Here is a 14,722-nt window from a genome sequence, read left to right as displayed (position 1 = left end):
GGCAGCACCCGGCGCATGATGAAAGCGGCGATGAGGTCTGTGCTGGTGAGCCTCTCCCGGACCACCATCTCCGCCACCCGGGCGCACAAGTTCAGCACCTCCTATGACGGATGCTTGGGGAAGTAAGTCCAGTTGGTCTTCCCTTGCGGTGTCGCGTCGATGAAGGGCGGCAGGTTGATGTGGTCTGCGTCGAGATTGTGGATGTAGAAGAAGGAGTTCTACCACTTCTTGGCAGAATCCTCCAGCGGCATCTTGGGGCACCCCCCGCGCGACTGCGTCGAGATGACGGCGGCCCCGCAGGAGGACATCTCCCCGGCCCCCGGCCCCTGCTGCTTCAGGAAGAAGAAGCGCACCCAAAGGTCGACTGTGGGCTCGACCCCCAGGTACCCCTCGCACAGGGTAACAAACCCCGACAGCTGCAGAATGGCGTTCGCGCCCAAATGATGCGGCTGGAGCCCAAAGAACTCCAGGAATGCACGAAAGAAATCGCTCGCGAGAAGACCGAACCCGCGTTTGAAGTGCGTGTAGAAGACCATGCGCTCGGTCCCCTCCGGCCGCGGCTCCTGCTCGCCGTCAGGCAGGCGCACGGCCACCTCTGTCTCCTTCAGCAGGCGCTTCGTGTCGCGCAAGTACGTGATGTCCTCCTCGATGATGGTGGATCCCATCCACGAGCCCGATGGTAGCGACATCAATGGTTCGGGGCGGAGCAGAGAAGGCAAGAAGAGGATGGTGGTGAAGTCTTGCTCGAGAACGGAGGAGCGTCGCAGAGCGCGGCGGTCACAAGAGCAAGAGAGAAGGAGAAGGAATAAGATGGGGGCGCGAGTGAGAATAATCTCCGCCGCCCCCTCCTCCCAATTTATAAGTTGCAGCCCGAATGTAGGGAAGTGGGATCGTTTGCGCCCGCCCCTCCCACTTCCCCGCAATAAGTGCACACGTACCACGCGCAATAACTTTCTCGAGAATGGCAACCGACCCACCGCGCCAAGGGTGCAAAGTGGCGGGCCCCGACCCGTCGTCCTGTCCCGTCGCGCGCGTGGCCTGTCATGCCTCCTCAGCTCCCAGACGCCACGTGGCTCCAGCACCGAGCCCAAGAGATCATGCCCAAGATTCGACGGACTCCTCGGTTTCCCGCCCGTGCCAGGATGCCACGAATCGGCTTCTGGAAGCCGGCACACAGTGGGTGTTGCCGGACTCGGCGGTCGCAAGCTTCACCAACAGCCGCCTTCTCAGGGGGGGGAAACTGCGAAGGCCCCCTGCTTGAAGCCGGCAAGCCTTCTTAGCTTCGGGGACTACTGTCGGCGGGATGAAGCCCGGGCAAGCAACGAAACCCGGATCCTTTTCAAAAACATTGGGGTCAGCATCGCCCCTCAATCTGGCTCGCACTTGGCCGGGTCCGTCGACCCGGCCAAGCCCTCCAACCCGGCCGAATCCTTCGACCCGGTCAAGACGGCAACCCGGCTATGATGGCTGGCGCAAGCCGGCCAATCACGGCGAACCGAGACTTCCCCAGCAAGCCAGCTCCCCCGTGGCGTGTTCCTCAACCCAGCCACGGGTCAACTCCCGTCCCATCCGAGGCGTGCAATGGGACGAGTCTCCATAAAAGGGATGAGCATGACCACAGTAACCCACCAACTCCTCTGACCGACAGAGGCGTGGCAACAGTGCCCCACCTACCCCGCTGACCGAGGCCGGCGTGGCTACAGCGCAACCGTCGTCACTGCTGACGCCAGCAGACGGCGACCAGACGGTGCACCACTGTAGCGGACTCGACCCGGCCACTCCGTGACGATCGACAAGACGAAGAACAGTGACTCCTGGCGCACGGGGCCCACGCCCGGAGAGCCTAGCGAGCCCCGGCACCCGTCGGGTCCCAGCATCGGCTTCCCGAACGCTGACAACCCGGCCCCACGGTCCTATAACTTTACCACTGTAACCCTGGGGGGTTGACCTATAAAACCCCCCAGGAGCCCTCATGTACACGGGCACGCATACAACAGACCACGCACTCACATGATCAGTAGAACACACACCGGGGGAAGGAGCAGCCTATGCTCTTGTCAGTCTTCCTTCCTCCCCAAAACAGCTCTAGGAGCAAGCTTGTAACATCCACATATAAACCACACTCGACAGGACTAGGGGTGTTATCTCTCCGAAGAGCCCCGGACCTGGGTATGTCTTGCGTCTCTCGCTCGCTCATGCCGACCTCGCCTCTGAAGCCCACCGGTGCCCTCGAGCCTCCTCCTCTCTTTAGCCATCCTTTGATATCTGCCGTGCACCCACCATGACAAGCAGTATATATTCTCCCCCTGAACCTGAGGGCCATGCGATCAGTTCTCTGCTGGTCATCTGGAGTTCCTTGTAACCCTGTGTCCTTGTCACGGTGTCGTCCCCGAGAACCCAAGCACACTGGATATCTTGTTTCATCAACTTGTTCACCGCTTGGCGTAGTCTAAATTAATTACCCTTTCGTGGTTTATCTCTCAGCGAATGCTTCCGCTTTACTTTGCTTTTCTTCTCAAGCAACCTGACCTGTCACAAGAATCTTGCACGTATCGATTTCCATGCGATTACTATAATCAATCATACTAGAAATCATCTAGCTCGATTGGAGTTCGATGCAACTCCACGAAGGAGACGAGAGAGCAGGACGATGTTTTCTCGACAATGTGTGTAGCATAGTTCTATCAAGCACAACACGATGTCAAGCTCAACACACCAAACCAAATGAAAGATGGCCAAAATTTGGTTACAGATATAGCATAAAAAAGTTAAGGCCTGCATACAGAGATGACGTTACAGATATACGTTGAGATCACAAAGACAAAGATAGATATATAAATCATTTAAGTTCGATAGTTACTACAACGCCGTTCACAACAATCTCAAGGTACCATGGCCCATTGGCTACGAGCATATCCTAATTCATCAGGTAGATCCACTGGCCACGACTTTGCTTGCGTCGTCCACACTTTGTTGTTCCCTTATGAAGGCAATAATATTCTCTTTACCACGTCCCCAAATGGTTACAACTCAGTACAGGTTAGAGAAATTCTGCAGCGGTGTGCACTATGAATGAAGGAATAACAGCGCATACTTCGGATGGGAAAAATTCGGGCACCAATGTGCATTTTTACTGGTCTAAGATGTGGGGCAAACTTCAGCGGCCCCAGTTTGGCTCCCATGCACACTTTTCCTTGCAAATGTCAAGTAGCCAGTGTGTCCTCTAGCTGTGCTGCAAGGCCTAGCAATAACAGAGGATGTCTGAGTACTGTCTAAGGCTTCTCCAGCTGACCGAATTTTCCGTTTCTTCCCAGGAAGTGAACAACCCTCGCTAGAGGCTTCGTTGACGGTTGCACTCTTCAGAGCACCTTCATGTACTTCATAGGTGCGAAGAAGAATTTCAAAAGTTCTAATATCTGCACAACAACACAACAGTATGAAAATAAACTTTCCGCCCGACCACTCTTCTTGAAACGGAGTAACTCAGGAATAAAAGATCACCATACTTTTAGGTAAGTTCTGTAGTTATTTATTTTCCCCTAAACAGGGCAAACTATGATCATTTTATCATTCACGGTTCAATCAACTCTAGATCATTTATCTCGAAACAAAATGAAGAACTCCAAGAGATCTAATGTTCTTGAGCACAAAATCATGGTGAGTCCATTAAAGAAACCATTAAAACACATACACAAATTAGAACTATATGCGTGACATGGGAGATGATAGAGATGTGGCAATCTGTGCCTCCAAAAGAGACTATATGAAAGCAGTAGAAATGAGATTAAAATGATGCTCGAGTCAATGAATCTGCTTTGATAACTAATTCAGAGCATTTTTATGTATGCAGGTCTCCAATAGACTTCAGAAACCACACAACTTTAGATGATCACATCAAGATTTTTGAACACTCTTAAGGCTTATGCTTGGACTGCAAATGCACAAGAACTTACAATTTTATGTATGTTATTGTATCTCTGAAATAAGCATACGAAAATAATCAATGACATGAGTTCATCACAGGGGCATGCCCAGTGCTGAAAGCTACCACACAAGGTGGGGTCTGGGAAAGGGAATTTCTAGACAGCGGATGCTTGGACTGCAAATGCACAAGAACTTACAATTATGTATGTTATCGTACGTCTGAAATAAGCATACAAAAATTGAGCTATATTACAAATCAATCAAGCGCGTTCATCACAAGGGCGCTCTCACACAAGGTGGGTCTGGGGAAGGGAATTTCTAGACAGCCTTACCCCTTGCACAATAATTCTGCAAGGAGGTTGGTTCAAACCCAGGATCTCCAGGCCACACACAAGTGGAGAGACTCTACCACTGCGCCAGACCCGCCCTTGTGAGAAATGACAGTCTCAGGCAGATCATTGGAAAAGAACCAGCTGGGAAAAGTACAGCCTAACTCCATTCAGTGTCAACTTCCGCAACAACAGAAGTTATACGAGTCCGTGAGTCATGTGAACTCATATCAACATTATAAAGTTTCTAACTGAAGTAACTATACGAGTCTGTGAATCATGTGAACTCGTACCAGAACATTATAAAGTTTCTCGCGTAAGTAACAAATTCAGAGCAACATACCAACCTGTGAAACAAGACCTCATAGTTTCGCAAGCACGCTGTACTTGTTCAATGCAAGGTGAAAAGGAGCATAGAACACCATCTTGTCGTAGCATTGTACCAGCTGACGGTATTGCCAGCCAAGGCTGGGGTAAGTCCAGGAACACAGCATCAGCAGCTCCAGAGTACTCATCTGGGAATCCTTGTCCTTGTATGTCCCGAACAGCAACTGTAATAAGGCTGCTTAGGCCATTCTTCTCAAAATCTTCCCTATTTACCAAAGGAGCTCAAGTCACAATAGCACAAAGCATATATCAATTAAACCACATGACTGACAAAAACATTCAGCCTTGTAGCAACATTTTTTTTCCGAGTAACCGGCAGGAGCACTGCCTTTCAAATAGAAGAAAAGAAATTGTTAGGGGTATTTACACCGGGCTTTTTGAAGGGTAAAGCTAAGATACCAAGAAACCACATGCGGACTACTCACGCAAGAGGAACCTACTAGGTCTATGCATACAGAAATCTCCCAAAGCAAGATGCGCCACCTCACAGTGGAACATCTTTTGGGCCATGAATATTCCCCGGTTCCTCTCCTTCCAGATGCTCCATGAGGCTACTGCGCTCACATGTTAAATGATCACAAATATTATCTATTACCGCAAAGATAGGTAGTAGCTAGCCAGAGGCTTCTGTGCTCTTGTAAAATATATTTTGCATTATTTATGAAATCATGAGGTAATGGGTTCGAGTCCTGGAAACAGCCTCTTGCAGAAATGTAGGGAAAGGCTGCGTACTATAGACCCAAAGTGGTCGGACCCTTCCCCGGACCGTGCACAAGCGGGAGCTATGTGCACCGGGCTGCCCCCTATGAAATCATACAATTGTACTTCAATTGATGTCACTGTACTCTGAGTTGCAAGTGCTGCTTGAAAAAGAAGTGATACTGAAGTCATATCTTTGTGCCGTTTAAGTGGTCACCCTTGAAAGTTTGATAAAACCCTAGATGTTGCAAAGACATGGACAGTTTTTAGGCAACAAAGCATGGGTTTTCTTAAATCTTGTATATCTTATTTGTAATTGCAGGCCAATCTATTGTATGTTTGTATCCAATACCATGTCACAGATGTTTGATAGATTGTTTCTGACTGTATCTGTTCTCATATCTAAGCTTGTTCATTTACAAACTAATAGTTCTATATACTGCAAAACAAGTTCAGAAAACCCATGCAGGAAATAATATCAAAATCATCCTTCTTGTGCATTGTTCCCATGCTCTGTAATGTAAAAACAGATCCAAAAACTATGCTGCACAGGTAAGGTTGTTAGTTTCCACATAGTAGTCTAAATCGAATCTCGTAGAGACTCCTGAGCTTTGATTTGTGAAGCAAGCAGACAATCACCTCTGAGATGTTAATGAGCCCTCAGGTGTTTGCTTACCTTGCCGAGTCTGCCCTCTGGTCGTGGAAATCAAACGTGTACACGCGCCCGTGCGGCGCGACGGCGCGGGCTAGCGAGGTGGTGAGCGAACCGCTGCCCGTCCCGGACTCCAGCACGACGCACCCAGGGACGAGCTCGAGGTATGCCACCACGAGGCTGATATCGGCAATGTAGAGGATCTGTGTCCGGTGGCTGAGCACGAGGGTCCAGAGCTCCGGGGTGGGCGCGAGGAGGTGGACGAACCCGCCGCCGGCCTTGCGACCGCCCTTGCCCCCGACACCGCCGCTGCTGAATACCTTGGATCCGAAGTGGCGGCCGAGCCAGTCGGCGTGGCGGAAGACGCCGAATCGGTTCTGCAGTACGCCGGCGGCGCTGACGGTGACTGCGCGCATCGAGTCGTGCCGTTCGTACACCACGACGGTGTCGCCCTCCGTGATGCGGCGCTGCGAGGTGGGCTTGTTGCATGGATCGAGTGGAACCATCATCGCGACCGGGAGACGAGAGTCTGGGCGGCGGCGGCGGCGGTGTGCGGTTTATGTGTAAACCCTTGAATTTGGGGAGGTTTTCTGTGACTGAGTTTTTTTTTAAGGAACAACCTTGTATTCCATTACAAAGTTAGACTGGCCGAATCGCCGGCTACAGAGTTTACAACAGAACTCAAGGGAAATAGCCTAGCCAAGTTTCATATTCACCATCTCCTAATCTTACACCATGTGCTGCTAGGGCCGTGAGCTGCTACATTACAAGATCCTGAACAAACATTAACATTTACATCATCAAAAGCCACATTCAACTAAAATTTTATTTTCTGAAACACAGCACCTAAAGTCAACAAGCCATACTCCTCGTTTGAGATCGCATGCTTCAACACCACGGAGTCTGTTTCAAATATCACACGATTACATTCCATTTGTGTAGTAGTGCTGATTGCATATAACATGGCAAGGGCTTCGACATGGAGAGCATTGGATACATGTTCCAGATTTCCTGCTCCTGCTGCCATAAGCACACCACTATCATTTCTGACAGTAAAACCCCATCCACCAGACAAAGATGATTCATGAAAGGCACCATCAGTTTTTTTTTTAGGATCCCACTTGCGGGAGGAGACCAACAGATGGTAGAATCTTGTTTCTGGCTGCTGCTCTGCTTCTTAAGGTTCCTGTATTCAAGAACATGGTAGTTAATAGAAGCATTTATATCATCGAGAGATTTCATCTGATCTCCGACATTGGCATTATTTCTCTCATGCCACCACACCGAGAACAGAATACACACCTTCATGCGATCTTCCACGGTCAGGCGAAATATCTCATCAAACATACTTATTGGGTCACTGCTTTTTAGAAGTTTCTGTCTAGTTTCTTTCATTTTGGCTAGCTAGAAAAGCTTCCTCACTTTCTTGCATTTCAGAAAGCAGTGGCCCCCATCCTCATCATATCTGTTACAAACTAGACATCTAATATCCACTTTCATAGCTCTATTCCTCAATTCATTCTTAAAGGTAAGCTGTATTTTGCCATACGTCATAGGAAGTGCAAAATTTTATTCGGTAGAGGTAAGGCCCATATTTTCTTCCATTCAAAATTAGTTGTTTCTCCTCTGCTTGCAGAGCTAGATGTGGTTGGCCATATCTTGATTTCCTTTCTTCCCAATCTACTGCTACTTTGTATGCCAACTTCACAGAAAAATCCCTTTCTTGTCAAAGTGCCAAGCCACACAGTCCTTTGTATGCTCAGGGGATTTGTAGGATTATCTTAGCATCTTCTGCATTGAAAGTTTGGCACACTAGGTCTTTGTCCCAACCATTAGTTATTGGATCAATAAGTTCCGCCACCCTTGTGACTAAATTTCGTCCTTGCAGTGTGATAACTCTTCTGGTGATGCCTCTTGGAAGCCAGGGGTCTTTCCAAATATTAATATTTCTTCCATCTCCAACTCGCCAAATTATGCCTTTATTTAGGAGTTGTACACCTTTCAAAATACTGCCTCATGCATAAGACATCCCATTCTTTGGTGTTGTTTCAATTATGCTGCGGCCGAGATGATATTTCGCTTCAAGTGCTCGTGCACAGAGAGAGGAAGGGTTTTGCAGTAGCCACCATCCCTGTCTTGCAAGCATGGCCATATTAAAGAGTGCAGGTCTCTGAATCCCAAACCTCCCACTCTCTTCGGTTTAGATAGTTTCTCCCAACTTGTCCAGTGGATTTTATTGACCTTATCCATATGGCTCCACCGAAATCTGCATATTATGGGACTAAGGTCATCACATAAGGGCTTGGTTAGGTCGAAACAAGCCATTGTATATATTGGGATTGCCTGTGCTACTGCCTTGATTAAGATCTCTTTTCCTGCTTTCGATAATAACTTCTCTTTCCAACCTTGGATTCTCTTCCACACTTTTTCCTTTATATAGTGGAAAGCACTTGATTTTGCCTTTCCAATGTAAGGTGGCAATCCAAGATATCTTCCTTTTATCCCTTCTGTTGATATGTTCATGATTTCCATTATTTCTCTTTTCTCCTCTCTACTTGTATTCTTACTAAATAGGATGGCTGATTTATCTTTGTTTACCACCTGTCCTGAGAAAGCTTCATATTTGTGCAATATGTCGTTGAGAACCTGAGCATTCTCTGCATTTACTTCAATGAGCAATAATGAGTCATCTGCAAAGAGTAAATGACCCACACTTGGCGCCTCCCTGCATAATTTAATCCCTCTCATACTCCCATTTCTTTCAGCTTCATTTAGCATTGCTGAGAAACCCTCCGCACACAACAAAAATAAGTAAGGTGAGAGGCGGTCTCCCAGGCGCAATCCTCTCTGGGGAATAATTACTGAAAGTGCATCTAGTGCCACCCCTAGTTGGTTTTGGAGAATTAACGACAAACCTAGTTGAGGGACTAATGTGTTTGTGAGAATTGTAGGATAACACAGGTAGAAGTCCCTCATTGATTCGGTTTTCCTACCAGAGATGACCCCTAAAAATGAATGAAGACATTGAAGTCAAAGGTGGTATGTGAAGACATTCACATTGAAGACTATGACAAGGGAAGACATCGCATGAAGACTATGGAGCGTGAAGACTTAGTTCTTTCATCGTTCTTTTTCCTTTTTGTTGAGTCATAGGAACCACCGTACTGTTAAGTGGGGTCCAAGAGAACCAGTCAGAATGACTGAAGTGATGTTTAACCAAAATCCTATGTCTTCGAGTGAAGACTATGAGAGCAAATCTTGTCCAGAGTTGGATAAGTCAGCTTTGCTTGTAGCCCAAGTAAAGTTGTCGTGTGTGTTTGAAATCTGACCGTTGGAACACGTGTCAGTTCCTTAGTGACCGAGGGTCATTTCGGATAAATCAGGTCGGGTTGCCTAGTGGCTATAAATAGCCCACCCCCTACAACCATAAACGGTTGGCTGCTCAGAGTTAGAGTACGGCTTTTGTCGTTTGAGAGCAACCCACCTCGAAGCCTTTGAGAGAGAATTCCTTGCGAGGATAAAGCCCTAACCACCCAGAGCCAAAGAGTGTTAGGCATCACTTAAGTCTTCCTATCTGTGTGATCTGAATACTTATTACACTTGAGGACTGTGAATCCTCCAGCCGGTTAGGCGTCGTGTTCTGAGCATCCAAGAGTCATTGTGGATCGCCGGTGAACAAAGTCTGTGAAGGTTTGGAAGTCTACCTTGAAGACTTACCAGAGTGATTGGGCGAGGACTGGGTGTCCTTAGCTCAAGGGGAATAAGGTGAAGACGAGGTCTTCTGAGTTGAATCTCAGCCTCCCTAACCAGACATACAGTTGTCGCAGCAACTGGAACTGGTCCAACAAATCATTGTCTTCAACGAGTCACTGGTTTCATCCTTCCCTTCCCTTTACTTACTGTTGGTCCTTGTGAAGTCATTGTACGATTGCATCACCATTTGGCTTCACTGAGTGATTACTTGTTTTGATTGGCTTCACAATATCTTCCTACCTGATCCTTATTGCCTAGCTGCTATTAGTCATTGCGCTTTCACTTCATTGAATACTTGACTATGGTTTGCCTAGTTGTAACGCCCTCGATGCGGCTATATCTCCCACGTGTTGAAGCATGACTTAGAGGCATAACCGTATTGAAAGCAATGTCGCAAGTGAGGTAATCTTCACACAACCCATGTAATACATAAGGGAAAGAGATACATAGTTGGCTTACAATCACCACTTCACACAAATACAAGAATAAAGCATTACATCATCCAGATACAATCAAGGCCCGACTACGGAGCCAAAATAAAAGAAGACTACCCCAAATGCTACACAGATCCCCGATCGACCCCAACTGGGCTCCACTACTGATCAACTAGAACGAAACAACACAAAGGACAAGATCTTCATTGAGCTCCTCCTAAGCTTGGTTGCGTCATCTGCACGGACTCATCGGCACCTACAAGCTGGTTTTGAAAGTATCTGTGAGTCACGGGGACTCAGCAATCTCACACCCTCGCGATCAAGACTATTTAAGCTTATAGGTAAGGCAAGGTAATATGTGGAGCTGCAGCAAGCGACTAGCTTATATGGTGGCTAACCTATTCGCAAAAGAGAGCGAGAAGAGAAGGCAAAGCGCGAACAAATAACTAGAGAACAACCTGTGACAAGCATTACTCCAACACCGTGTTCACTTCCCGGACTCCGCCGGAAAGAGACCATCACGGTTACACACGCGGTTGACGTATTTTAAATTAAGGTCAACTTCAGGTTTTCTACAACCGGACGTTAACAAATTCCCATCTGCCCATAACCGCGGGCATGGCTTTCGAAAGTTCAAATCCTTGCAGGGGTGTCCCAACTTAGCCCATCACAAGCTCTCACGGTTAACGAAGGATATTCCTTCTAGCGGTAAGACCCGATCAGACTCGGAATCCCGGTTACAAGACATTTCGACAAGGTAAACCTAAACCAGCAACACCACCCGAATGTGCCGACAAATCCCGATAGGAGCTGCACATATCTCTTTCTTAGGGCACACTCAGATTGTCCTAGGTACGGGTAGGCCAGCCCAGAGTTGCCCCTGGTGGCCACCGGCAGCTGACAGTTTGGACCAACACTAAGAGGAGCACTGGCCCGTGGGGGTAAAATAATGATGACCCTTGAGTCTGCAGAACCCAAGGGAAAGAAAAGGCTAGGTGGCGAATGGTAAAACCAATGTTGGGCATTGCTGGAAGAGTTTTCTCAAGGCGAACTGTCAAGGGGTTCCCATTATAGCCCAACCGCGTAAGGAACGCAAAATCCGGGAACATAACACCGATATGACGGAAACTAGGGCGGCAAGAGTGGAACAAAACACCAGGCATAAGGCCGAGCCTTTCACCCTTTACCAAGTATATAGATGCATTAATTAAATAAGATATATTGTGATATCCCAACAAGTAAACATGTTCCAACAAGGAACAACATCTCCATGTTCCAACAAGGAACAAACTTCAATCTTCCCCTGCAACTAACAACGCTATAAGAGGGGCTGAGCAAAGTGGTAACATAGCCAAACAATGGTTTGCTAGGACAAGGTGGGTTAGAGGCTTGGTTCAACAATATAGGAGGCATGATAAGCAAGTGGTAGGTATTGCAGCATAGGCATAGCAAAAGAGCGAGGAACTAGCAAGCAAAGATAGAAGTGATTTCGAGGGTATGGTCATCTTGCCTGAAATCCCGCAACGAAGAAGAACGAGTCCATGAAGAAGACAAACGGACGTAGTCGAACGGTTCCTCACAAACGCGACGTTAACGGAACTAACCCGAAGGAGCAACACTGGAAAGAAGCAAACAACATAGTAAACAACCAACACATAATCATGGCATGATGCACAATCAAGTATGATGCATGTCCGGTTTAATAAGGCATGGCATGGCAAAGTGCACAAGCAATCCTACAAATTAAGTGGAGCTCAATATGCAACTAGTTGCATATTGATGAAACACCACATTCAAGTTATTTAATTCGATCTCGCTTATGTACCCAGCAAGATTAAATGTTGTTAGCATGGCAAGAGGTGAAGCATAATGAAACTACCTATCTAGGCAAGTTTAAATGAGGCCGGAACAACAAAACAACAAGTCCGGAAAATCCTCATGTGCATATTTTAGGTTTGGTACTGATCTGCCCTAAACACAATTTTAGAGTTGTTAAACATGTAAAGTGATGCCCCCATGTTAAATTAGGCATTTTTCTACCCGATTTACATATAAAGTTTATTTAAAACCGAGCTACGGTTATTTAGTTATGAATTAAAGCATTTTAGCATGACATAGGAGCAAATTTAAACAAACATCATTTTAATCATTTCGAACATGCAAGAAAGTTGGATATTATTATCCTACACAAAATTCTAAGCAACTTTCATATATTAAGTTTTTACATATGATGCATGGTTTGAGAGTTATAATATGCATGAAGTATAGAGTTCAATCTGTAAATATGCGGTGCACTGGTAATTAGGAAATTCGCAGGTCAGGGAAAAAATGCTATCGGGCCGAAACTGCAGGCTGGCTCAACAGTAGAAATAAGACAAAAGGAGGGGCGCTGTGGGTGGCCTCACCCATGGGCTTCAGCCTGTTTGAGGGGGAGGGGGTAGGCCGGCTCGCTCGGGCGGAGTTGGGCCAGGGCACTGAAGATGCGGGGCAGAACAAGGCCGGGGAGAGGCGGGCCGCTGGGCCTGGAATCGCGACGAGGCTGGGTCCAGGCGCGGTGGATCTGGCGGTTGACTCGATCGAGTCAATGTGGTCGAGCGGTCGCTGGCGCTGGTCGTCGTTCTGAAAGAGAAAAGGCAGCGACGGGTTCAGGGCGCCGCGGGAACACGCAAGGGCGGTGCAGGGCCGGGATAGCGCGGGATCCAGCCGTAGAGACGAGCTGGCGTCAAGGTGCGGCGGCACTCGCGGGGTCCAGCGAGGACACGTCTTGAGGCGGGGTCGTGGGGCTCCGGCAGCAGGGAGGTCGCTGGCGGCGGGACTCCTCCTGTTGACGACCCAAGACAGAGGGACTGATATGAGAGTGAGAGAGAGAGAAGAAAACGCGGGGAAGGAGGACGAGAAGGGCGACAGAGCTCCGGCCTAGTAGCAGGGATGGTCGACGGGCGCGCTGAAGCGATGGATCGAGCCTTGCTCGGGCGGACAGGGTCTCAGGAGAGTCGAGGCGGGGTTGAGGGCGACGAGGAGAAGCACGAGGTGCTCGGGCGGCCGGAGTGGCACCGAGGCTGGTCCTGGTGGTGCTCGACGATGCAAGGGCCCCGATGGTGCTGCTTCTTGCTGTGGCGCATGAGGAAGCAGAGGAGCTTGTGCGCGAGGCTGCAGGTGCAGGGTCCTGGTGAAGCGGTCGCCGGCGATGGGAGCAGGCGCTGACTTGCTGGAAGAGCAAGGTAAGGAGTAGGAGGCGCCAGGGAAGGAGAGGAGGCCGAGGGGATCGGTCCAGTGGCTGGTGGCAACGGCGATTTGGTGCGGATCTGGATTGGGAGGAGTTGGTGAATAGAGAGGGGAGCGAGGGGTGCAGTGGTTGGTTTGGAGCGGATCCCGATGGGAGAAGTGGGTGGCGGCGCAGCGACGGGACAGGAGGAGGATTTGTAGGGTTTTCCAAATTAGGTATGGGATGGACTATATATATAGCAGGGGATTTTTGGATATGGGCTAAACCGTCCGTCCGATCGTAATCAGACGGTCAGGAAAAATAGGCTAGGGCGCCCAAATAAGAAAACGGAGACATTTTGTAGATGTTTGGGGATGATCCGGACACAACGGTAACGACTGTCCGGGTCGGGTTCGGGACAACTTTTCGGACACGCGCGCGAGGAGGGTCGCAGGCTGATGAGAGAGGTTAGGTAGGGCCTAGCGGTGAGAGGTAGTGCAGAAGGCAAAGGGCTGAGAAGAGAGAAGAGGAGAGGCCCAGTGACTGTTTCCGGAGACCGAAAACGTCCGACGTTAGACCGGCTATACTGCCGCTGTAGTTAATCGTTGGGGCGTCAAACGAACTCCGATTGCGATGAAACTTGGCAGGCGGTCTACCTACACTATAACAAGACCGCACGCCAACTCTCATCCCATTCTGAGAACATTTTCCGACCACTTATAAAATACTATTTCGGACATGTCGCGGACGCATGCAAGTGTGTCTGGGCTCAGAACGGACAACAGACGGACTGGGGGAACCCGAACGAATACAAGTTTTGAAAACATGATGATGCAATGCACATGATGACATGACAAAGATGCAACACGCAAGCAAATGACATGGCAAGGACATCGAATAACTGGAGGACACCTGGCACATCGGTCTCGGGGCGTCACAACACTCCACCACTACGAGAGGATCTCGTCCCGAGATCTAGAATGGCACCGGAGGGAAAACGGAGGAGGAAGAGGAAGAGAGGAGGTAAAACTAAGTTGCTTCTTTGACAAACGAGTGAAACCAAAGGACCTTGAAAAAGGTTAAGCCATTTCGAGAAAAGAATACAACGGAGATGAACAAAGTTGAAAACACTCCGGTTAAATAGGATAAGCCTGAAAAGATCATGATCTTCATGATTCGAGATGATGACAGAAAAAGAGCAACATCACAATGCCTCCGGAACGGAAGAATGGTAGATAGATAATTGCCATAGGAGGATTGAGAAGAAAATGCCAACTTCTGCCACAAAAGAGCTTGAAGAGGCATCTTTAGGAGAAGGGTCGAACGGAGTTGTTGGAAA

At 48.4% G+C, this 14,722-nt stretch overlaps 1 protein-coding gene across 1 annotated transcript; it reads right to left on the bottom strand.

The window, feature by feature from the left end:
* Positions 1-2,806: 2,806 nt before the first annotated feature.
* Positions 2,807-6,593, bottom strand: LOC119354870 (tRNA (adenine(58)-N(1))-methyltransferase catalytic subunit TRMT61A-like). The gene is made up of 3 exons (XM_037621619.1): positions 6,016-6,593; positions 4,601-4,845; positions 2,807-3,416 (listed from the first exon to the last, which is right to left on the bottom strand). Exons 1-3 carry the CDS (start codon positions 6,498-6,500, stop codon positions 3,139-3,141), a joined length of 1,008 nt encoding a protein of 335 aa, XP_037477516.1. The 5' UTR covers positions 6,501-6,593; the 3' UTR covers positions 2,807-3,138.
* Positions 6,594-14,722: the final 8,129 nt, after the last annotated feature.

Source organism: Triticum dicoccoides, chromosome 2A, assembly GCF_002162155.2.
Source record: "Triticum dicoccoides isolate Atlit2015 ecotype Zavitan chromosome 2A, WEW_v2.0, whole genome shotgun sequence".
Taxonomy (NCBI): Eukaryota; Viridiplantae; Streptophyta; class Magnoliopsida; order Poales; family Poaceae; genus Triticum; species Triticum dicoccoides.
Note: the sequence above shows the minus strand (reverse complement) of the source record. Positions and strands in the feature narration are given on the sequence as shown.